The following is a 19,063-nucleotide window of genomic DNA, read 5'->3' as shown; positions in this document are numbered from 1 at the left end:
AACTTGATAGAAAGCTCGTCCTGACCATTAATGCCAAAAAGAGCTAAGCTAAGCTTGCATTATGGGCTTCTGTTGCCTTATTTCAGCAGTTTTGTCTTTAGTTTCATATTATTTATATCTGGTCAATTCAAAGTCTGTTCTCTAAATAACTTCCTTCATGAGATCAATGATAATGTCACCACATTAACCTCAGCTCAAAGGCTTCTGGCTTGTTATGAAATAATTAATTAATTTTAATTAATTGAATCATTCAGCAATTGATTTAACCATCTCAGATGTATTGAATTAATCGGCAATGTTTTTTGCATTTTAATATTTTTACTAATGGATAAAGGCACCTAGTGCTTTTAGACAGTCCTCAAGCATGCAGTCGACTTTTCCTGATTTTGTGACTGTCGTCTCATAACAGAGAGACAAATAATAGACCTGTTTTGAACACTTGCTATGATTCATTGAGATTTATATTTAGAAAAAGTTATTTAATGCATTATAATTCATTCATTACATTAATTTGTTTTCCTGTGAATAATTGTAACAGTTAAAAACTGTTAATAAATACTGATTCAGAACACTATGAACATCAAAGTGTAAATTAGATTTAATACAGATATTAGAGTACAGAACCAATGTGCATAGATATAACCAAATGTACAGATAACACATAATGTAAATACATTATTGTAGGTGAGGTTTGAGTATAATTGTAATGCAAATGAATATTGTATTCTACACATGGACTTTCATGTAGGCTATATAAGACATTAATATATTTAAATATAGAAATTGGTGCAGAAAAGTAAAATCTCCAAAAAGGCGCGTTTGATAAGGGTGGGTTTTATAGCATCTATGGATATTTATATAATGTGTTATAGCAGGGGTTCTTAACCTTATTGATGTCGGGGCCCAAATTTTACAGTACAAAGTGGACCAGGGCCCAATCAAATATTAGCACTGTATTGGTTTATTGATCTCAGCCTTTGTTTGATTTGTATTCAATAACTAAATGAAATCCACTTGCAGTTTAACAGTTTATTATTCATGAGTATATAAACCTGCACATACAACAAGATGTCAAACACACAACAATTCAAGGAACAAATCAATCTGCATCAAGAACAAAATTAAAAGGCTCAAGTCAGTCATATTAACACAAAAAAATTTGTAAGATTTGACAGATTTTACTTACAAAAAAAATAACATTTATATAAAATAAATAAAAACAATAAAATGTTTTGCTAAAATAAATTCAAAATAATATTTTTCAAATTAAATAAGTTGTAAATGAAAATTTAAATAAAGTGCAAATGAAAAAATATAGGCGCACTGACGGACCACTCCTGGAACGCACTGACAGACCTCAGCCGCATGCAGTGTGAACGCTGGAATCCATTAACATGGGTGCGTAAAAAAAAATATGCAACGCATACGCACTTCAGACGGAGTATGTGTGAAACAGCCGTAATTCAGCGCGTGCAGCACAGCACTCGGTACAGGCGGATCACAGCGGTAGGATTCACGAGACCACGTGATTTGCCTGTCCAACACTACAGCCTATGGTCCAAAATAGTTTTTCTTGATTTCTGTGTGATCTAACATGGTTGGCTAAATGTTAATGTTTTGTCCGGTTTAATTATGTTTATTCCAGTCATGCAACTCCTGCAGTTAAACTCCGCACCACTTCCTTTTTTTAATTGTCCTTGTAAAAAGGATCTGTGGTGTCATATAATAATGTGATGTTTTTCAACTTTAAGGATGAACCTCTTGTGATCTATTTCTAGCCGCATGAATATAGTAATGTGAAATACGATTGGGAGTCTGCACAGGGTGTTTATTTTGAAATGCACATGATTTTTTTTTTACCTCTATTTTGTATTTGCTGTGCGGTTTGGACGCAGGGTGCGTCAGAAATAGACTAGGTGCCTATCTTTAGCGAAGCGGTGCGGAGAGCTACTTCTGAGACGCTTTTGAAAAGTGCCGCGGAGCGTCTGGTGAAAACACAAGCATAGACTAGAGTGGCTGTGATCAGCTCCGGTAACTGTGTCGGAGCCGTAATGCGCGGCAGACGTGTACAGTGGACATCAGGGGTGACCGTGAAACAGGCGTAACTTTTCCTTAAGGCTACAGTTGACTGAGTGTCTTCTTCTGCTTATTAGCGTTTGTTAAACAACGGAGGCATTACTGCCACTAGTGGTGGGATGGTGTATTGTAACTGTCTCATGGATAACAGTGGTAGTTCTGGTGTCTTCAATTGATAACTTGTTTGGTCCCGTGGCCTACAGATGAAAAACGCTACGTTTTTTTGCGGCCCTCCAGGTGGCGCTCACGGCCCAAGCGTGGGCCGCGGCCCTATGGTTAAGAATAGGTGTGTTATAGGGTGCATCTCACACAAAAATATGTCTAGGTTAAATGTCACTTTAAAATCAGAAGAAAAGAAAACAAATATTTTGCATGAAGAAAATTAAGCCTGTTTTAGCACCATTAAGATTAAGATTGCATATTGATCATATTTTCAGGACATATCAGGCAAAACAAATTTGTTTTCAATTAAATCAACATTTTTCTCTTTTTTTCTCCATAGTCCTATAGAATCCTGTCAGAATTTCTACAAAGACTTCACATTACAAATTGACATGGCATTCAACGTGTTCTTCTTACTCTACTTTGGCCTGCGCGTAAGTACATATATTTAAATTTCATATTTAACATCTATTTACCACATTCTGTACACTTAATATTGTGTTTTACTCCCAGAACCTTTAATGTTTCACTACTAGTTGTTCATTCTAATGTTCATTCATCTTAATTGTTGATTTTTCTTACTAAAATGTGATCCCCTTTAAAATTAGGTTTTATATATATATATATATATATATATATATATATATTCTTTTTTCTTTCATCTTCTTCCAGTTCATAGCAGCTAATGATAAGCTGTGGTTCTGGTTGGAGGTGAACTCAGTGGTGGACTTCTTCACCGTACCGCCTGTGTTTGTGTCAGTGTATCTGAACAGGAGCTGGCTGGGTAAGTCCCCAAACACTCTCCTCACTCCCTGTTCCTCATGACCCTCCGGTCAGTCCCTGCACCCCAGGGCAGCGGTTACTGGATCAGCTTAAACCACGACTAGATGGGATAAAGGTCAAACTGATGATGAGACAAGGGCAAATGTTTGAACAGGAGATTTTATGATTATTAAACTAAGCTTCCATGGTTTGTTGTCACTCTCTGTCACTGGAAACCCACTGGAAGCTAACGAAATGTCACAGCTTAGAAACTAGAGTTCTCTATCCTCATGTCATTTAAAAAAATGTTATTTCAACTTCATAGTTATAGCTACTATCTCTGGTTTGAACAGGCCTTTATTGGTCACACATTTTGGGTTCTGGATGCTGGTGTCCACCAGGTTTCTTAACCTGTAGGAGTCACACTGATAAACATAAACCAGCCTAGACCATCTTTTTAGGTTTTGCTTTTCTAAACTGGTTTGGTCTGGGATGTTACAGAAAGGTCAGATTTGGGAAAGGGAAAGTGTAGGTTACCATATAAGGTTCACTTTTGATAAGCCAGTGGGTTAAGTGAGCCCCCTCAGTCTGATGGTAATGATTTCCCATCATAACGTATTTTTGTCAAAGCTGGGGTGAGCAACAGTTGAGACACGACTGCGGTGTAAAGCAACCGGTGTGTGTGTGTATCCTTTGGCCAGGCAGAAGGTTAGGAAAACAAGACTGCTTTAGTCTACAGTATGTACAGTTAATGTAAAAACAATCGTTCATAACCGTTACACCACCTGCGTCATTAGTGCTTTCCAAAACAGCTGTAAAAAGAATGCCCTCCTTCCTTAAACACATCAAAAACCACTAGTTAATAATTTAGCACTTCAACAAAGAAAAGAAAACAGAAAATCTTCTGCCATTGTGCTGTTTGAATAATGCATTAGAAAAGCAGCAGTTCATCAAAAAAATCTGTCATTTTAATGGTGTTCCTCCCTACCAAGCCAGTAAATGAAAATTAAATAAAAGCTGCTATCAACATCCACCTAATAACAGCTGTTTGGCTGAGCGGCATATGTAAACAATCACTCACTAGCCTGTGCGGTACAAATGCTGAGAAAGTTTCAACACTTAACTCATTAAAAGCTCCAAACCATTAGGAGTAAAATGGCTTGGAGGCAGACCAATTTTGTGATCAGAGGGTGTTCCTTAAAATGTCCACAATTTCAGCCATTGTCGTCTACTGTTTACACAAGAGTGTTGACTCACCTGATGCTCGGAGAAGCATCATGATTAAAACAGTACGGGATGCAGAATTTTTGTCTGAAGAAATTTTTTACTTGCACTTTTCCTTCGGACATTAGTGCAAGCTGATGAAACCAGTTGGATGAGTGGTGAAACACAAAATGTAATTATGAAAATAACTTGAGATTTAGATAAGATTTAGTTGTTAATTATGCTGAGTTTTAAAGGCGTTGTATGTTGTACACTATAGTTTAAGATCAGTAAGATTTTTGTTTGAAGGAAATTAATACTTGCATTCAGTAAGGATGCATTAAATTGTTGCATTAAATGTTGCAGTAAAGACATTTATAATGTACAAAAATATATATTTTAAATTAATGCTGTTATTTTGACTGAGTATAAACGTTTTGAAATACTGAAACAAGTTTTGAAGTATTGATATGAAATGGTATAGAGTAGGTTTCACAGAATGAATGTGCTCCTGGTACTTTTGGGGACACGGTATGGGACTGCCATGCAGAATAAAAGTCTCTCAAAGACCAAAGAGCGCTCTCCCAGCACAGAGGGACAACTTCTCAGACATGATGAAAGATTGTGAAACAGCTGGCATATGAAATCTAGAGCAACATCAGTTCAGCCGTCTCTAAATGGAGGGACTACAGCCATCATATGTTGTATAGTGATGATGTACAGCAGTGGTCAGCAACCCGCGAATCACGGTCCCAGTAGATCCTGAAAATAACAGTAAAATAAAGTGTGAAGAAAAGGTGGGGTTGTATTAATGTATCAATGAAAGGAACTGTCTTGAGTTTAGATGGCAATAATGGCATTTACTTCTCTTATCTCCGTATAAAGCGCAGCCTGCTTCGTTTACAGCTGTAACAAAGAAAACGCTATATCGCGGCTGGTTGATAATCGCCACCTGCTGTCAGAGAGTGAATTTGTGTCTCATTCAGACCTGCTGTTTTTGTTTCAAAAAAGTAATAAAGAAAAAAAGGCTAAAATCAGGCCATTCTGTTTTTGCTATAAATCCTGAAAGTATAGAGTATAATTCAAATAAAAAACAATTGCTCATGCAACGGGTGTCGCATCTTTGTTTGGATTGATATTAAGATGCAGTGGTTGCTTCTAATTTCAAATGCTTACAGATATTTTTGTTTGAGGCCAGTTTGCTTGTTATAAAGCAAATAGCCAATACATACATTTGCTTAAAAAAAAAATCTGATTCTAAATCAGTCATGATCGTGCATCACTAGGTAAAATACTAAATAAAAGGCCTCGAATTGGAAGTACAAACTGGGATGTCTTTTCTTGTCAATGCTTCAATATGTAGATCTTGTCTTTCATAAAGGGTGAGGTCAGGGTTCCTGGGCTTAAAAACGTAGGTGACCACTGATATACAGCATATCACAGGGATATTCATTTCAGAGAGAGAGACAGGAGAGAGAAAACAGCTTTTAGAGTACAAACCGTTCAATAAACATTGAGGAATTGTCAGGTCCTGATTTCCAGAAAAAGGGTAAATAGAAAAAGACAAAAAATAAATTCTAATTTATTACATAGTTTTTATTAAATGTAAAACTTTTGGTACATTGAGACTTCCACTTGAGACTATGGAATGATTTTGCGGACTTTATTCAAAAGGAATTGCAAATTGTATTTGCAATTGCTTTTTCAATTTGTGGACGCATAAAATGTGACATAATCCAAACGCAAATGCAAATCGCGCATTACCGTTTTCATTTTTGATTAAGTGAACGCACAGTGTCTGCCAAATTTAAAATGGAAATGCAAAGTCCGTTTGCAATTGTGTTTCCCATATCTTACGAGCTATGAGCCTGTCATATTTAAATAGCAATATTAATTACCACATTTGCCTTTTCACTCTCTCTGCACTGTGCATGTAAACTGCCAAAACTCAAATGGAATCGCAATACCTTTTGCATTTGAATTTCCAACGTCTACACGGAAACCTGTCAATCAAGTGACAGGGGTGGGGCCATTTTATTGGGCGTGTTTGCATTGGGAAGTGACGATCGTACTAAAATGTACCATGTTTTTACTAGGGTAAATATGAGTTAACGATAGTGTTTATAATTAAGCCACAGTAGCAACAAATGTACAGTTGTCTGAGACGTTATGAAATGTTCTTTAACATCATGAACCATAAAATGTAGTCAGTGTTCTGCTATTGTTTATTTTCATAATAGGTAAACACAGGCCACAAGTTAACACAATCACATTTCCTTGATTCAGCAGCTGCACGATGTAAAGAGTCCTGTCTTGAATCTAGAGATCTGGTGCTGATTCAGTGTAGCTTGGTAGCTCAGTGGTTAGTGACTGTCATCTCTCATGGCATACCGTCTTTTAGCACGTGTTCGAAACCCGGGCCAACACAGACGTTCTTTATATTTTTTGTTTATTCTACTAACTTCAGCCACCAAACGGGCGATCATACAGTGAGGAAAATTGCAGTAGTCAAGGCGAGCTGACATGTTATCAAGTACGCTGCTGTTTGCAGAATTACCAGACCTGCGTCCTCGCAGATATCACACTCCCGAGTCAAATGCACAAAGTCTGAACTACTGAGGATGCAAGTCCGAAATCAGCGGCTGAAGTTAGTAGGATAAACAAAAAATAAAGAACGTCTGTGTTGGCCCGGGTTTTGAACACGCGCTAAAAGACGGTATGCCATGAGAGATGACACTCACTAACCACTGAGCTACCAAGCTACACTGAATCAGCGCCAGATCTCTAGATTCAAGACAGGACTCTTTACATCGTGCAGCTGCTGAATCAAGGAAATGTGACCGTGTTAACTTGTGGCCTGTGTTTACCTATTATGAAAATAAACAATAGCAGAACACTGACTACATTTTATGGTTCATGATGTTAAAGAACATTTCATAACGTCTCAGACAACTGTACATTTGTGGCTACCGTGGCTTAATTATAAACACTATCGTTAACTCGTATTTACCCTAGTAAAACCATGGTACATTTTAGTACGATCGTCACTTCCCAATGCAAACATGCCCAATATAATGGCCCCACCCCTGTCACTTGATTGACAGGTTTCCGTGTAGACGTTGGAAATTCAAATGCAAAAGGTATTGCGATTCCATTTGAGTTTTGGCAGTTTACATGCACAGTGCAGAGAGAGTGAAAAGGCAAATGTGGTATTTAATATTGCTATTTAAATATGACAGGCTCATAGCTCGTAAGATATGGGAAACACAATTGCAAACGGACTTTGCATTTCCATTTTAAATTTGGCAGACACTGTGCGTTCACTTAATCGAAAATGAAAACAGTAATGCGCGATTTGCATTTGCGTTTGGATTATGTCACATTTTATGCGTCCACAAATTGAAAACGCAATTGCAAATACAATTTGCAATTCCTTTTGAATAAAGTCCGCAATATCATTCCATATGAGACTAATTGGTTGTTTAAACCCTGGTATAAATGTGTCATGTGACACGTATAGCATGTAGCCAAATGTAGCCAACAATTGTTTTCTGGACTCCAGGTCCCACCTTGTTAAGAAAAATAGGATGGATAATTAAATCTGCTTCTGTAGGGACTGTCAAAGTCCTTGGCTTATGAGTGAACCTTTGCTATATCGTTCCCTTTTCTAAAAAAAGAAAAAGAAAAAAACTTGATGAAAGTGGTGGAGAACGTGCTATTAATTTGAAGGGTATGCAGAGACCCTCTACTGGGAAATAGAAATTAAACTTCTAGAAGCAGTTCAGGAGAGTCTTTTCAAACACAAGGGTTGTATATGGATTAGCATGAGGCTGTTTATAATACACTAGCTTCCTTCATCCTTGCAATCAATTAACAACAGATACTTGACTCTGAAATGGAGACGTTTTGTGAGCTAAAGTCCTCATCCAAAAGCTCTATCAGTCTGTGAAGAGAAGGCAGTAATCACAACGTCTTATGTGAGGAGATCTTGTGCATATTAATGGCACGGATACGTGTATAGAGGGAGATTCCTAGGTTCACTTTGGTTTTTATTGTTATTCTGCTTCAATGATATACTGTAATTATTCTCTTCCCTGCGTTTTTTTTTCTGTAAGGGATTTTGTCAGAACGTCTAGTTTGTTATTAAGAACCATTCAGAAACCATCAAATAAATCCAAAATTCTAAATATATATATTTTTTTATGTGTCACACAGGCTGCATTTTTTTATTGATCAAAAAACAGTACATTCAGTAATCACGTTCCTTCAGAAATCATTCTAATATTCTGATTTGGTGTTCAGGAAACATATTATCTGTGTTGAAAACAGTTGTGCTGCTTAATATGTTTGTGGAAATATGATACTTTTTTCCAGTATTCTTTGATGTATAGAACTTTCAAAAGAACATAATTTATTTTTAACTGAAATCTTTTTATTCACTTTTGATCAATTTAATTCATCCTTGCTGAATAAAAGTATTATTATTTCGAGTGGTAGTTACTGTAATTGTCCTGCTATCCCCCATAGTTTAGTTGAAGTTACAGTGTACCAAATGTTTTATAATCTGGTCTGATTATGATTTCATTAAAGAAAGTAAGTCATTTTTGCTAATAGCTATATAGTTAAAAGTTGAGTATTTGCATATGCATTTACTATTTTTTAAGTCTAGTGGTAACATTTTCAGTGTTTTGGGCTTCTGTTTTTAATAATACTAAAATACTACAATAAATTCTACATCAGTGGATGCATATCAAAGATATTTGTTAACTGACGAGGATTTTATCCTTCAGTTGCTGGTCCCCATTGAATTCCATAGTGGTTCTTCTTATTCTTCTTCTGCTTCTTCTCCTTCTGCTTTTTTGTCTTCTTCTGCTTCTTCTCCTCCTCCTCCTCCTCCATACTATGAAAGTCAGTGGGGAATAGCAACTGAAGGTGAACTATCCCTTTAAACCATCAATGGCCTCAGTCCATCCTTGCCTGTGGATATTTTGCGTAACACTGCCATCTGGTGGTTAGCAGTATTGTTTCACATAACTGGATGGCTTGAATTTACTGAAATAGGATTATGAGTGGCATGACCAGAGGAAGGAAAATCAGTGAAGAAAACTAATTTGTGCTTTAAGCCTCTTTCATATATAGAGTCCTCTCTCACATCACAAGCTTCAGGACATGTATGCGCAAATGCATTCTGGGAGAAATGAGTGGCGAGTAATTCCGCCAGGCCAGGCCGGTTCTCTTCAGCCCAGATTAAACCAGCATGGTGTGGTTTAATTCCAGGCTGCAACACACATCAGATTGAGCTGATGAGGTCTTCACAGAGGATCTGTCTTTAGGGTTTGCCTAGTTGACATGGTCTCTGCTGACATTCAGAGCTGTAGAGGTCATCTCTAGGTGCTGATCCACCATCTGGACTGGATACTGACTGGATCCAGGTGACTTGTACTGCTTCTACACTGGTGCTGGTCCCAAAGCTGAAACCAGTGCTTGGCCAAGACTGGCACTCGTTCAGAACTGGCTGATGTTTCCACCAACCTGTGATTGGAATTGCTTGTTATCTCTTGCAGAAGAAGATTGTTGATCTCTTCAGCTGACCACTGCTGAACTGATATATTTAATTTTTATGTTGTTAATGCTGTTCATTTACCTGAACTCTGATGTCTTTTAAATATTGGCTTGTTTGACATGCATCGGCATCCCAATTGAGCTCCGGCTCTGGCACCAGTCATTGGAGAAGCGTTTTTAGAGATCTTCATGGGCCAGGGAAATACACTGCAACCTTTTGAAATGACATTGCGACCCTAATTTTTTAGAGGTCGCAAATGTATCACTGATTATTTTTGTACCTACCTTATGTTTTAGGTAATATGTTATGATTTACTATGAGCATGTATTAAAACAGAAATGTGTATTTAAAAAAATATGTTTTATAACGTGCTCTGAGCATTCAACACATCTAGTTGGCTTCAGCCCCGCGATGCGGGAAAGCTGAACTGAGTAGCTGTTACTCGCGCGCTGTGTTCAGTGCGCACGAGAGAGCTGCGTCTCATGAACACCAACACTGAACCGAGCTCTCCATCAGGACGTTCGCTACCTCCTGTACCTGAATGAACAAATACAAATCGCAGTTTAAACAAACAGAAAAGGATGCGAAAGAGCTTAATTCAGCACCGCGGTGTTCTGGTGTTCAGGCTCACGCAGAGACGCGTTTCTAAGTCTTCTTGCTTTTGTACCGACAAATACATACTAAATATCTCAAAATACCTGTCTTATAAAGTGTGTTCGAAAAGTCTGTGGTTATGTCTTAAGTGAAAGTAGAGTTGAGAAAGAAATCGGATGTGTATCATTATAATGGATGCATTGTCTCTTAAAGTGACCGCGCCTAATTTACTAGCTCTGCTGTCAGTGTCTTTAATGTATGAAAATGAAAGTAAATCACTGAATTACTTTGTAGTTTAAACAAGAATTTATCCACAGTCAAACCAAAAATCTAATATAATTGATTATATTTTTTACAAGTGGGTGCAAGACACTAGTTCATTTATGTAAGTGAGTATAGCAAAATACAGTGATCTGTGAAATATTATACCCAAAAATTCTTCATACTTTAGACTACCAGTGAAATTGATAAAAAATAAATAAATAAATAAATAAAATAGGGACCTTAAGTGTTTCTTTCTTTAATTGCTAGTGCAACCTTTTAACACCACAGACTGAACAAAATTAAGCATTGCTTGCTTGTTAATTGTTCAACAAAGTATGGATAGTTGTGTAAATGTTGTTATACTGACAGTTGTCTGAAGTTTTGGTTTATTCCATTACATATCTTTCTATCAAAATATCTGACATTATCAAGATGAATTTTTTCTGGCACAGTTTAACTATGAGTTATTGTCTTATTTTATTACCAATTTCTAAACTATAACAAATAAACTGTGATAATGTGAGAAATGAACCATGCCAATGCAATTACACTAAAGCTGTTCAAAAGAAAGTTGTGGTCGAACACAGCAATTAGATCCAGTAGCACTAATGGAGAGATACAACCATGATTGGAAGATAAGAACAGGTAATTTGTAACTCTGATTAGAGTGGTCTCTGTACTATGATACATCTAAAACCTGACGGAATCCTCCATTTTTCTCTAAGAAACAACATTGTATCTAGTATCTTTGACAGAAAAGGGAGATTTGAGATTGGTTCGTAATTAACTAATTCTCCAGGATCAAGTTGTTGTTGTTTTTTTAAATGAGAGGCTTAATAACAGCCAGATTAAATGTTAGTTTACTTGATCTAACAAGTTTATACAATTCTTCCTGTCCTATAGGAGAGAATTAGGGGAATTGTTCCTCAGGGGATCTAGCCTATAGTGCACTGTCTAATCCAATACTGTAGCTGACGGCTGCATGGATATAATTTTATCTTTAATAGTATTGATCGAAGAAGTGAAGAAGTTCATAAAGTCATTACTGCTGTGCTGTTGGGAAATATCTGTGCCTGATGATGCTTTATTTTTTTGTTAATTTAGCCAATGTATTGAATAAATGCCTGTGGATGTGTTTGCTTTCTTCTAAAAGAGACAAAAAAGTGAGCAGATCTAGCAGTTTTGAAGTACATGCTGCACTCCATTTCTCTTTATGGCACCTGTGCTTGTTATACCACAATGTTGGCCAGTTTTCCTTAATATTCTTTAAGTGTAAAGGAGCAAATTGAGACAAGTCAGGAATATTATTTACAAAGTGTTATGTTGTAGAAGTGATGCTTCTACCATATTTGTAACAATGAGTTGAATTTGCAGCTTTAGCTATATGGACTGTACACTATAAGACTATATAATTATCTGAGATATCATCACTCTGCTGCAAAATTTCAGTGCCATCAACATCAATTCCATGTGATAGTTTTCAATCTAAAGTATGATTATGAACATGAATAGGTCCTGATACTTGTTGTCTAACCCCAATATAGTTTAGAATGACTATAAATGCCTATCCCAATGCATCTTTTTCATTATATACATGGATATTAAAATCGCCAATAAAAAAATCATTTAATTCTTTGATTAAGTCTGTATGGTGTCTTGGTGGCCTGTATATCATGGCCAGTACAAACGTCACAAGGAGTTTATCATTAACACTTATTTAATTAGATAATATTATATAATATTACCATTACTTCAAATGAATTATACTTAAGACCAGACTGTGTGTGTGTGTGTGTGTGTGTGTGTGTGTGTGTGTGTGTGTGTGTGTGTGTGTGTGTGTGTGTGAGTGAGTGTGTGTGTGTGTGTGTGTAGGTGTGTGTTCACTGCTGTGTGTGCTTTGGATAGGTGTGTACTTTGGATAGGTTAAATGCAGAGCACAAATTCTGAGTATGTTCAGTTTTCCCTGATTGAGAAAAATAACCAGTGGTTTGTGAATGTAACACACGTGACATCCTGTTGTTCTGTAAGCCTGCAGATGTGAATGAAATAGTCTGAATGAGCATCTGTCCATTCTACACGTCTTTTAAGCCTGCTTCACTGCACAGCTTTGGCCTGCTCTCCTGAATCCTGTTCCTCCAGCCTCCTCTGCTACAGGCCTCTCAGCTGCAGAGCCAGAAACGTGCCATCAGGTTCAACAAAGGTTCATGGAAAATTACTGATGCATTATGTAGATACCGAAAATATGGCTGGACCCCATATGGTGCTGCTATGTATGTGTGTGTGTGTGTGTGTGTGTGTGTGTGTGTATATATATATATATATATATATATATATATATATATATATATATATATATATATATATATATATATATATATATATATATATATATATATATATATATATATATATATAACATTGGTAACAAACAGCAATATTTACACACACAAACAAAAAAAATATATACTAGGGCTGTCAATGCTAATGCGTTAACGCATGTGATTAATTTTACAATCCTTAATGCGTTAAAATAATTTAATGCAATTAAAGCAAAATTACTGGAGCACAATTTCTATTCTAAACCTTTAACCCAATTTTGCTTCTCTGTTTATAATCAGATCATATTAAGCTGCTTAACTCTGGGCAAGTTTTCAGTCCAATGATCAAGGAAGCGAATGCATTCAAACAATCTGTCCAAAACAGCACTAATCTAAAGGAAACCAGGCTGATTACATCAGAGATTGCAGAGAGAACAAAGACTTGCGTTGCATTTTCAGTGAATTATTCCAGTGTGTTTCACTTTAATACTATTAGTTGATTAAGTGCTGGTGAAAAAGATGGACGGTTTTCAAGCTAGAGTAAAGTGAAAGACCGCTTCTTAAACCAGAGAAGGTGAACATGTTGGTATTCTTGTGGGGAAAAAAAACATGCAAGCACTGTCACCGACGTCAAGTTTAGTTTTACTTTTCTTTTTGTTTTCATTTTGAAAAGCTTGGAGGCTCTCTTTTATATATGTATAGTATATAGTATATATAGTGGTGGGTATAGATAAATTTTTTGAATCTAGATTAATCTCACTGTAATCTTGGAATTAATCTAGATTAAAATGGCTCATTTGAATTCTGCCAAAGGCATTCAGAATATGTGTGCTACCCAAATAAAATAATGACTAAAAGTAAGTCTTTTAGAACAGGTTTCTCAAGCCAGGTGGTTCATTAGACCAGGGGCTAAAATATCAAGGTGAAAGTCATCATAGCTCGCATAGTATAGATCCAGCTCCCAACCCAACTTTGAGAATAGATTAATGGCGATATTGTTTTTATCGCCCGATAAGAGTCTCCCGTTAACACAGCACGTTAACGCCGATAACAGCCCACCACTAATATATATATACACATACTCTGCCTCTGCCACTAGGGATGTAACGATATCAAAATCTCAAGGTACAATACAATTTCGATATTGACCTCACGGTACGATATTTATTGCGATATTGTGGAAAAGCTCACGGTATTGTTAAATAGCTCACGATAGTGTTTGTGATGATAATAGCGAAAAAATACTGACATTTATTCTGCTTTTGCCAGTCAACAGGCAATTTATTGTTGTATTTATGGATCCATGACAACATAAAACGCTGATCACATAGTGCTTTTAAAGTGCAAGTTGTAGTCAGGAACATCAATATTCTGTATAGTATAATTTATTATTTATTTAATTTGATTAAATATTTGAATCTATTGACAGCCCTAATATAAATATATATATATATACTACAATTATAAAGTTTGGGGTTACTAAGATTTTAAAATGTTTCTGAAAGAAGATTTGAAATGGAACTAATTTTTAACAAAAGGAAATACAAAAAATAAAAAAACTTACCCCAAATTTTCTCAACTTTCATTCCCCAATATCTTCATGGAAAATGATCTTTACTTAATATCCTAATGATTTTTGGCATAAAAGAAAAATCTATAATTTTGACCCATACAATGTATTTTTGACTATTGCTGCAAATATACCCCAGTGACTTAAGACTGGTTTTGTGGTCCAGGGTTACATTTGTCTATGATGGATTTTTGCTCTTCAGAAACAGGATCGTAAGGATATTCATAAAACAAAATAATCTGGGGGCCATGAAATTTTTGTGAAAATCAAAAACGCTAATGTGAAAGAGTTAATTATGATAAAGGAGAGAACTAAGCATTCAAACATCTGCTTATACTTTAGGACTGAGGCTGTGATATTCAAGTTCAAGTACATACATACAGAGAATCGAAATTGCGTTACTCTCAGACCCCGGTGCATACAGATAACATTAACATTAAAGCCTAAAAATCTAGATCAAATATAAAATGTAGATACAACTATACAATAAGGGAATGTTAAAAAAAGACATATAATAAAATTTAAAATAAAGTTAAATAAAGCGGCAAAAGGCAGATAGAGTGCAAATCAATGAAGTGAACAACAGTGCAAATAAAAGGTTTTTTAGTGCAAAAACAAAAGCTTATTAAGTCTGATTAAAGTGGTAAAGGGCTCAAGAGCAGTTATTTTATTTAACTGATTGATGAGGTAGTGGAATGATGTCAGTTCCATGGAGAATGAGGTAGTGAGCAGGTCAATGCTGCACAAAGTGACTGGTGCATGTCATTGTATATTAGGGGGGGGGGGGGGGGGGTTCATAGTTCAGTGGTGCCTGGGGCAGAAGAGGGGAGTGGGGGCAAGTTCGGGAGTGAGTTCAGCTTCCTGACAGCCTGGTGGATGAAGCTGTCCTTCAGTTTCCTGGTCCTGGCCTGGAGACTCCGCAGTCTCCTCCCTGATGATAGCAGGCTTAAGAAGCTGTGTGATGGGTGGGTGGGATCACTTGCGATGCAGAGAGCTTTGCGGGTGAGATGTGTTCCGTAAATGTTCTGGAGGGGGGGGGGGGGGAGACACCAATGATCTTCTCAGCTGCTCTCACTATGCGTTGCAGAGTCTTTCGGCAGGACGCGTTGCAGGCGCCATACCACACAGTGATGCAGCTCGACAGGATGCTCTCGATGGTGCCTCTGTAGAAGGTGTACATGATGGGGGGTGGGGCTCTCGCTCTCCTCGGTTTGTGGAGGAAGTAGAGATGCTTTTGTGATTTCTTGGCCAGTGCTGCGGTGTTGTCATTCCAGGAGAGGTCCTCTGTGATGTGCACACCCAGGAACTTGGTGCTGCTCACTCTCTCCACAGTCGCACCGTTGATGGTCAGAGGAACGTACTGAGTGTGCGCTATCCTGAAGTCAACAACAATCTCCTTCGTCTTCTCCACGTTCAGAGAGAGATTGTTGTCCCTGCACCACCCGGCCAGACAACTCACCTCGCTCCTGTAGTTTGTCTCATCTTTGTTGCTAATGAGACCCACCACAGTCGTGTCATCTGCAAACTTAATAAAAAGGTTGGAGTTGTGTAATGGTGGGCAGTCATGGGTCAGCAGAGTGAAGAGGAGGGGGCTCCGCACACATCTTTGGGGGCCTCCAGTGTTCAGTGTCTATGATATTAAATAAGTGTTATTTTTTATTTAGATTTTGGCACCCTTAAGATTATTAAAAAAAAAAAAAAAAGATATGAGGTAAATTATTAAAAACTAGCCGCGTTTCATCTAATGGAACTCGCATTTGCTAAATCGCGGGACATGTTTGATAATAAAATGTTTAAAGTACAATAATCCGCCAAAGAGATGCTGTTCCCCAGTCTGAAATGTGTGTGTAAGCTCAAATACGAACCACAACTACACAAGAAAAATATACTTTAGGTTTTTGGTGTATGTCCAAGCAATCAAATACACACATAGTATTTTAAAGTGGCCAGCTTGGAGATTGTACACTCACTGAGGTACATACTGAACATTATTAATAAGACAATAAGTGTTTAAAGTTGATTCTGCTTGTATAAGGAAACAGTTGAAGTGATCGCACCGGCGTGCGTGCGTGCGTGCGCACACACACACACACACACACACACACACACACAAAACACATCAGTTCCAGCATTGCTAGCTTGACAGCACATTTGGTACTTTATTAAAATAAAATACAGTGACCCAACATGAATGTGCCCACCTCTGTCTCACCGTTGGAATGTGACTGAAGTACAAAGCCTATAATTTACATAAATAAATAATAGTTTAGCATTCAGATACGTTACATCGCAAATATGGAAATGTTATGGAATATTTGGATTTGTGCCGAAATGAGAGCGGTAGGATACACAAGCACAAAGCTCCATTTTGCAAACAGTTGAGTGCACAAGCCTTTAAAGGTGTTGTATGTAGGTTTTTGACTCTACTAAAGTATAAAAATACCATGTGTTTGCAGATATTTACGAAACATGGTAAGTTAACATACTTGTTTATCTGAAAAACAATGTTACAGTCAGTTATTTCCCTTCGAAAATGTGCATTCCGGGGCGGAATGTTGGTGTTTGTTTTGGTTTGTGAAACCCGCCCACTGCCAGTTTACCTAATTGTATTTCGGCCAGTTGCCAGTTGGCGGCAAACACAGCGCATTTCATTACATTCATCGTAAAGTATGCCCGTTCCTGTTGGTGTCGGCAATCTGGCAAGCTGCGTATGCGTCAAGTCAAGAGGAGGGACTGGGTGAAACAAACCCTCTCCAGTATTTTTAATTTGGACTGCAATACCTAGTTCAGTCACTCGGTGTCAATCCTACATGCAGCACCACCTTTAAAGTAAAATCCTTTGCCAGTCTGTGAGACACGCATTTAGAGTCAGCAGTGGGCTTTGGTTTGAAATGTGAATTCTGCTAGGCTCATCGCATTCGCTGACCTTCTGCTGGTGCCCGGTTATTGAACAGCATTGCATTGCTGCAGGTACCACCTTCTGGATTGGGGGTAAATTGTCTGTATTAGTTGTAAGGCCTCATACTGAGATATCCTTACCGTGACGGTTCAGTACAAACATGTATTGTTCCACCCCTAATATATATAAACATATATAAGTCATTTTGATCGCGAAAATCTCAAAAATCCTGGAGGGAATGTATTGCTATAAAATGTATAACCTTTCAAAATCTACCATAACAGTCTTACTTCATGGCATCAACAGCATGAGAAAACATTATTCTACAAGCCCTGTGATTAATTCAGGATAGTTTTTTTTTCTTTTCTCCTTTGAAATCCCTAGAAGGGTCAGTGTATACAAAATCTCATCAGTCAACTCACTAACAGAGAAAGGGTCAGAGGAAAGATACATGCGTGGGAGTTTAATGCTGAAAAGATCAGACCAAATACGTCAGAGATTGTGGCTTCAATCAGGGTTTTCAGCCAGTTGCAGGTGTCACTGTCTAGGCTTGAAGGGTTTTTGTTAATGTTAAACAGTCTTCTGGATGCATTATGACGTTCATGCCTATGGAAACTTTATTTCTTTCTCTCTGAGCAAATTAGATTTTTTTGATCCAGTAAATCTGAGGTTGCACATCTTTCAAGTTCTGAGGAAGCGTCACATTCTGTGTTTCTGAACTTATAAAGGAGTAGGATCACAGAATCATGATCTCCAGCAAGTTGCTAGTGTTTCGGGGCCCACGGGGCACTCTGGTCACAGAAACTGTTCAAGAGAGCCGACGGCGCAAAAAGTCTTGTGCTGACCTGTTTCAAAATGGTTACCGTGTGAAGTTGGGCCCAGGCCAGATAGGAGACAGCAAAGAGAGTGACAGCCTCAGCTGCCTCCATGTGCTGTCTAACTGGGGTAAGACATCCTTTCTTGGGAGCTTGTACTTTAATACTGTATTTGCAGAGACTTAGCAGATTTTCATTTATTTACTTTGAGTAAGGGTTTTTGGGGGGGTTATTGCAGTTGTTTTTGTTTCCTGTTGCTGAAGATGGCATCAAACTTGCCATAAAAATATTTCTGCAAAGTGAAACTGGTGAATCTGATCAGGATCCTTTTTGATTTATTTTTGTTTGAATTGGAGCAAAAGCTAAGATCCTGTGTTTCTGAATAGATGATGTTTATGAGGCTCAAGGCAGGGATAATGCTGTTTATGTAAGAAGTCTGCTGAAAGCTGGTGATATTGTTCAACAATCTGCTTTCTGATGCACTCATTTCAGCAACTACATCTCTCTCGCTCTCTCTCACACACAGAAGTGTGATTGTTCCATGGTTCTTTTTTTTCTGCTCTAAGCCCAAATAAACTGATTGAAGTTTATAACGACCAAAACATGTAATATTGTTTATCTGTTTTTGAAGACCCATAAAATATCACTATTATTAATTATTCATATCACTGAGGTAACCCTCCTAAAATTTGTCTGAAACAAACAAACTAACAAACAAAAAAACTTTTAAGCAGTTACACATATAAAATATAGGAGATCTTTAAAAATGAAATACTGATGATTTTCCTTTCACCACCTACTACACTTAGCAAGTAGCAAATCAATACTTAATGGCTG

General features: G+C 37.4%; 1 protein-coding gene across 14 annotated transcripts in view; it reads left to right on the top strand.

Annotated features, from left to right (window-relative positions):
- The window catches only part of LOC132110880 (calcium-activated potassium channel subunit alpha-1a-like), a 286,517-nt gene that overhangs the window by 195,368 nt on the left and 72,086 nt on the right, over positions 1–19,063 (top strand). For all 14 annotated transcript variants that reach the window (XM_059517920.1, XM_059517926.1, XM_059517929.1 and 11 more), the window contains exons 4-5: positions 2,579–2,672; positions 2,911–3,022. In XM_059517920.1, the coding sequence (XP_059373903.1) occupies positions 2,579–2,672; positions 2,911–3,022 (206 nt within the window). The remainder of the gene's footprint in view (positions 1–2,578; positions 2,673–2,910; positions 3,023–19,063) is intronic.

Source organism: Carassius carassius, chromosome 30, assembly GCF_963082965.1.
Source record: "Carassius carassius chromosome 30, fCarCar2.1, whole genome shotgun sequence".
Classification (NCBI taxonomy): Eukaryota; Metazoa; Chordata; class Actinopteri; order Cypriniformes; family Cyprinidae; genus Carassius; species Carassius carassius.
The sequence above is the reverse complement of the archived record's forward strand: the minus strand, read 5'-3'. Positions and strand labels throughout refer to the sequence as shown.